At 45.0% G+C, this 5,935-nt stretch overlaps 1 protein-coding gene across 1 annotated transcript; it reads left to right on the top strand.

Moving 5' to 3' along the window:
- The first annotated feature begins 1,765 nt into the window (after positions 1-1,765).
- LOC125529478 (peroxygenase-like) lies at positions 1,766-4,157 on the top strand. The gene is made up of 7 exons (XM_048693895.1): positions 1,766-1,835; positions 2,024-2,146; positions 2,243-2,398; positions 3,205-3,290; positions 3,377-3,471; positions 3,572-3,697; positions 3,819-4,157. Exons 1-7 carry the CDS (start codon positions 1,766-1,768, stop codon positions 3,970-3,972), a joined length of 810 nt encoding a protein of 269 aa, XP_048549852.1. The 3' UTR covers positions 3,973-4,157.
- The last annotated feature ends 1,778 nt before the right edge of the window (positions 4,158-5,935 follow it).

Here is a 5,935-nt window from a genome sequence, read left to right as displayed (position 1 = left end):
GCAAGGTTTGTACCACAAGGGGCAAGCATCCATATGCTGACCCGAAACAGAACACATGAAGCAATTCTTTGGGACCTGGCACATACCTACATAGTGCCCAGGCAACCCGCAGTTGTAGCAAGTAGCGCCAATATACTTCGGGTCTACATTGTAAGAGTCAGGCTCATCAAAAGGCAAAGCAACCCGAGGAGCAGCAAGCCCAGCATATGTTTTCATAGGTTTCTTCTCTGCAGCATTCCTCTGCTTCTTCTTGTTTTTGCTCTGACCAGCCTGCCCATTACCAGAACCAGACCCACTACCAGCAGCCACGGGTTGTTGAATACCTTGAGGATATTGCATAGGAGCACATTGGTTGGGGGCCATGAAAGGGAATTGAAATTGTTGTTGATTTGGCCAAGGGTTATCAGGATACTGTTGGAAACTAGGAGGAGGATATCCTGGGAACATCGCCCCCATCTGTGGATACATCATCTGCGAGCTAGAGGCCAAAGGGAAAATTGGAGGCTTGGCATAGATGGAGATAGGAGGGTTTTGCTGTTGTTGGGCCATAGGGGGCGAACAGGGGGGGAGCAGGGGGGCAGCGGTGACCTGGGAAGGGGGCGAGACTCGTTCCGCCCCGGCCGCCATTGATTCTCCCACCTCCTCTTGCCCCCTGCCCCGCTCCAGCCATCTTGCGATCACCTTCGCGTAGGTCTCTCTTCCTTCTCGCTTCGCCCAGAAATCGGCAGAGAAACTAAATCTCGTGGGGACGTGGTGTGTGTCGGTGGCACCAGCAGGGAAGCAATCAGCCTCCGTGAAGCACTCACTCCTGAACTTATCCTTCCTCATCCAGACTAAGGAAGAAGGAGGAGGGGGGCGACGCAGACGCCGACGAACCCTAGCAGCCCCTGGATCAGGCTCGCGGTTGGTAGGTTGGGGAGGATTGGGGAAAGTGCTTTCCCTTTTAGCACCATAGCAGCGGGCCCTGGTGCCATTCTCTCCCATGCCTTTGACCACCCGGGCCCTCCTAGACCCATCGCCCAATGCCGTGTTGACCAGTTTCTTCGAAGGCAAAACTACGAACGGCGGCGGCGATGGCGATCTCCGGCGAGCAGCAACCTCTAAAATTGGAATAACAACAGCAAGGGAATGAGACTTACATCCGGAATCAGCCAATTTGAACTCCATCAGCGCGTTGCCCTTCGGAATGGCCTCCATCTCCTCCTCTGTTGTCTCGATGTGGAGGTCGCCTCCCCATCCGCCCACTGCAGAATCAAGGCAAGGGAGAGCTCCCGCCCCATCGCAAAGATGGAGGCTCGCTCTAGCTCCGTGGTGTTCGCCATTGCCCGCAGCGCGAGATTCATCTTCGCCACAGCCAGCGCCTGTGTCGCCTGCTCCGCCGCCCTTGTCGCTCGATCCGCCGCACGCTCTCTCCGAGCCACCTCCGCGAGCAGCCGGCGTATCTCCTGATCCGCCGCAGCTCCTTCTCCTCCATCCATCAGCAGATCTGAGGATTTCCACCGCCCCCCGACTCTCCGCTTCGTCTGGATGAATCGCCACCGTCAAACCCGCACTAGCGCGAGTCTGCTGAACAAGAAAAACTTCCATTTTAAGAAATGCGCATCTAATTCTGTATCTCTTTTTACAAATTTCCACAACGCGCACGCGGGCGAAAACCAGAGGCGCGTAACGTTTCGTGTCAAGCAGATTAACCGCAAGATTTATGTGGCACAGCACGAGGGAGATGGTACCGTACGGCTCAATCCTCAATGGACAACGATGTGACATGGACGGACAACGGATCGGGAGAGCGACCTCACTGTACAACCCGCCACAGACCACAGAGAAGGCTCCCGGTGCCAAATCACGAAGCGACACCTCGGGGGCAAAGCAATCGTGCACACTTTCACTTCTCGCTCGCCGCACACGCACCGTGGGCGCGCTTCCTTCCTTTGCGTGTATATAAAGAAGAGCAGGACTCGCGGGATCAAGCCGGAAAGTGTGGCGCACGCGCACAGAGGGTTTCATGGCGGAGGAAGCTAAGGCGCCCGCCGAAGGGGGGAGGGGAGCGCCCCCGCCGCCGCAACGTCGACGGTGGCGGAGGCGGCGCCGGTGACGGCCGAGCGGCCGGTCCGGGCGGACCTGGAGACACACCTCCCAAAGCCCTGTGAGTGCCTGCCCCGTTTCTTCCGTTCGTACGTGCATGGTAGTTTCATCAGCAAGGCAGTAACTAGTAGTAACAGGCATGGATGCATGCATGCAGACTTGGCTCGAGCTCTGGTCGTGCCGGATGTGTACCATCCTGAAGGAGAGAGCGGGGAGGGGCACGAGCACGGGCAGAAGAGCGTGCTTCAGCAGCATGTCGCCTTCTTCGACCTGGACGGCGACGGCATCGTCTATCCCTGGGAAACTTACGGAGGTATGTATTTGTATATGTTGCACGGTGTGATGATGGCCTGCTCGTAAAATTCATGTGAAGAAGCTCAATTAGTTTCAAAGGATTAAGTGGCGGGCATTTAGCTGCAGCTTGGCCAGAAGCTATCAAAAATTCAAAACGTACTTTGTTTCGGTACACCCTCCTTAAAAGTAGTAGTATAGAGCAGATTAAATGTGAAGATTAGAAATTACCCCTTCAATAAAAAGAGAGGGTAAAATAGTCCTTGTATCCATGTCAATCTATTCAGTAAGTTTGATCTGCAAGCTAATATGGCGATATCCTTTTTAAATAACTTCAAGATTCGTGTAAACTTTTAAGGGGGGTCTGCTGAATTAAAACTCAAACTATATCGAAACTAAGATTCATTTTGTACTATTTTTCTTGAATCATGAAGAAAATAAGCATACAATCAGACATCATATGTAAAGTATCAGATATATTTGACATACACATCTCCAGACATTAAAAAAAAACACAAACATGCTAATTCAGTAGCCAAGTGTTGCATCAATGCATCCTATATATCGAAAACAAGAAGAAAGAATGAGACAGATGGATGGCTTTATGGAACTCACTTGCGCTATTCCTCTGGCCACGACGGCTTAGCGGCGCTAAATAACTTCAAATTCAGCGCTGTGACGGAAATTAGTGAGTTACTAACCTCATATTTAGAGTAGTGTGAAATATGCATAGCTTCAGTGACATGGCTCTTCAAAAATTATATTTTAGAACCACAAAATTTGACAGTGGTTGCCGTAGTTTATGTACTTATATTGCCTGAATTCCAGGAATGAGGGCATTGGGCTTCAACGTGATCGTGTCGTTCGTATTCGCAATTGTCTTTAATATTGGTTTCAGCTTCCCAACTCTACCTGTAAGTACAAAAAGATTTGAAATATTTCCTTGAAAAGTTTCAGCAGGCTCTTATTCATCCTTACTTTTCATAATGGCTATATATAGAGCTGGATACCATCTCCCTTGTTGCCCGTATACATCAAGAACATCCACAGGGGTAAGCATGGTAGCGATTCCTCAACTTATGACACAGAGGGAAGGTAAATCCACACTCCAAACTTGCTTACTACTAGTTCAAAACTTTGTTACACCATCTTTCAGTTCTGAAAGAGGTACGTTCCAACTGTGAAACAAATATAGGTTCATGCCGGTAAATTTCGAGAGCATCTTCAGCAAGTATGCCCGCAGGGCGCCGGACAAGCTTAGCTTCGGCGACATCTGGAGGATGACCGAAGGCAACCGGCTGAACTTCGACTTCATTGGATGGTGAGCAGAGCACTCGCGAATTCTCATTTCATCGGCAGTTTACTTAGCAGTCAGTGATGCCAAATGAACTGCAGAAGCGTTGTTCCACTCATGTTTAGCCTGAACTGATATGTGTGTCCAGGATTGTGAGCAAGGGGGAGTGGATACTGCTGTACGTGCTTGCAAAGGACGAGGAGGGCTTCCTCTCCAGAGAAGCTGTTCGCCGCTGCTTTGATGGTAGCCTGTTCGAGTTCATCGCCCAGCAAAGGAGGGAAGCCCACGACAAGCAGCACTAGAGTTGCAACGCTGTCATCTTCGTGAGTAGGACTGTAGACCAGATGGATTACCTCATGTATGCCTATATATGAAATAAGAGAGGAACGAGTATGAAGTTCAGAGAATAAAGTTGTACACTTCTCAACTAAACTTGAGAACATAAGTACTCTGTACTGTGGTTGTTGAATTTACTGTGATTGTTGAATTTTCTTACTTTATTTAGGGGTAGTTGTACTACAGCTGTGACAATTAATTTGAATCGAAGAGAGTACTAACTCGATTTTCTTTTGAGACAAGATTTTTTTTTGAGAAGATTTATTTTCTTGAGGGAAGAGTACTAACTCGATTGTGTTTACGCTGCGGTGATTTCCCCATAAACGGCCCGGCCCAGTTAGTCAGACAAAAATATGGTCCATGTACACTCGGAAGGAAAAACAGATCGAAGAAGACCATTCACTCCTCGCTCTAAAAAAATGTTTTTTGGCCAGATCTAAATAACGAATTATTTAAAACACATCATGATTTTTTTAAAGTGGTGGATTTAAAAAAATATACTTACTAAATAAAATACTTGTGCATAATTAAAATAATCTTCGCAGACATTATTCTCATGAAGAATAACTGTGCATAATTTAAAAATGTTCACAAATTTTATAGATATTCATAAAAATATTATAAAATAATTTTGCGTCATTTAAAATGTGCAAAAAAAATTATAGATGTGCAAAAATATATTTTAAATTTTAGATTATATTTTTTTGGAAAACAGTCTTGCATTAAAAATTGGTGAATTTTAGTTGTGTTTGTAAATTGTAAAAATAATTCATGTATTGTAAATGACTAAAATACAAGAAAAATAATAACCAAATAATTAAAAGGATGAAAAATAAAGAAAGAAAAATTGAAAAAATTGGCAAAAGTTTGAATAGAAAATGAACAAAAAAGGAAAACTAGAATAAAACAAGGGGAACTAATATTCTATTTGTGCTCCTATGCGAAGAAAACTATTTTATTTTTTAGAAAATACACCTAAAAGGCGTGTTAAAACTGAGAATTGTCAATGAAGAAAGACAGTAGCCAATATAATGAAGATATAAATGGACACAAAACGACCAATAAATATACTCCCTCCGTTCCTAAATATAAGTCTTTCTAGAGATTGCACTATAAACTACATACAGATGTATATAGACATATTTTAGAGTGTAGATTCACTTATTTTGCTCTGTATGTAGTTTATCGTGGAATCTCTAAAAAGACTTATATTTAGGAACAGGGAGTATAATACATTGTAAATCATACTCACCATCTTTTTTCTTCAATTATACGCCATCTATCTGAGATTGAAAATTGCATTGAACCGGCAGAAAAGGAAAGGGACACCTGCAAACGCCCTCGCCATACCAGGCCTTGAAGACCACAATAACCACTCGCCACTTGAAATGAGACCTAGATTTCGCCCAAGGAACATCGATTGAGGCAACACCTCATGCAACAGGCGTCATATTCTTCACCACCATTCTATGGTGTTGGAAAATTGGATCACATCATCGAATGTATAATAGGATATTCCCATGTTAACACCATGAATGCAAGCTTGTGGTGAATAGAAGAAGAACAAATACACTTATTGCGGAGACAAATGTTTCTTTACCCCTCATAAATGGGATCCTGAAGTACTTGCTTTATTTATGTGTACGAGTAAATTCCAAAGACTAGGGCGGTCGTGGTATTCAAGATCACCAAGATAAAAAAACAGTTTGCTCAGCAAATACCTTTATAAGCTTTTGACAAAGGATGATGTATAGTAAACCCTTTTGCGCATCAAGTATCCAAGCTCAAATCCTTTTCCAAGGCATATAGGAAACCTGTAGACTGACATTTTTTGGCGTGTCTGATCACGGTGAAGAAACATCTCTTCCGTTTTGGATCTTTTGCAAAGGAATGGCTTGGAGATACATTTCGGAGAGGATACATGGTTGG

Source organism: Triticum urartu, unplaced genomic scaffold, assembly GCF_003073215.2.
Source record: "Triticum urartu cultivar G1812 unplaced genomic scaffold, Tu2.1 TuUngrouped_contig_5631, whole genome shotgun sequence".
NCBI classification, from domain to species: Eukaryota; Viridiplantae; Streptophyta; class Magnoliopsida; order Poales; family Poaceae; genus Triticum; species Triticum urartu.
Note: the sequence above shows the minus strand (reverse complement) of the source record. Positions and strands in the feature narration are given on the sequence as shown.

Coding starts and splice junctions, on each gene's coding strand:
- LOC125529478 (XM_048693895.1), top strand. CDS start 1,766: ATGGACGGACAACGGATCGGGAGAGCGACCTCACTGTACAACCCGCCA. Junction 2,399..3,204: donor TCCCTGGGAAACTTACGGAG/GTATGTATTTGT, acceptor CCTGAATTCCAG/GAATGAGGGCATTGGGCTTC. Junction 3,472..3,571: donor ACTTATGACACAGAGGGAAG/GTAAATCCACAC, acceptor AAACAAATATAG/GTTCATGCCGGTAAATTTCG.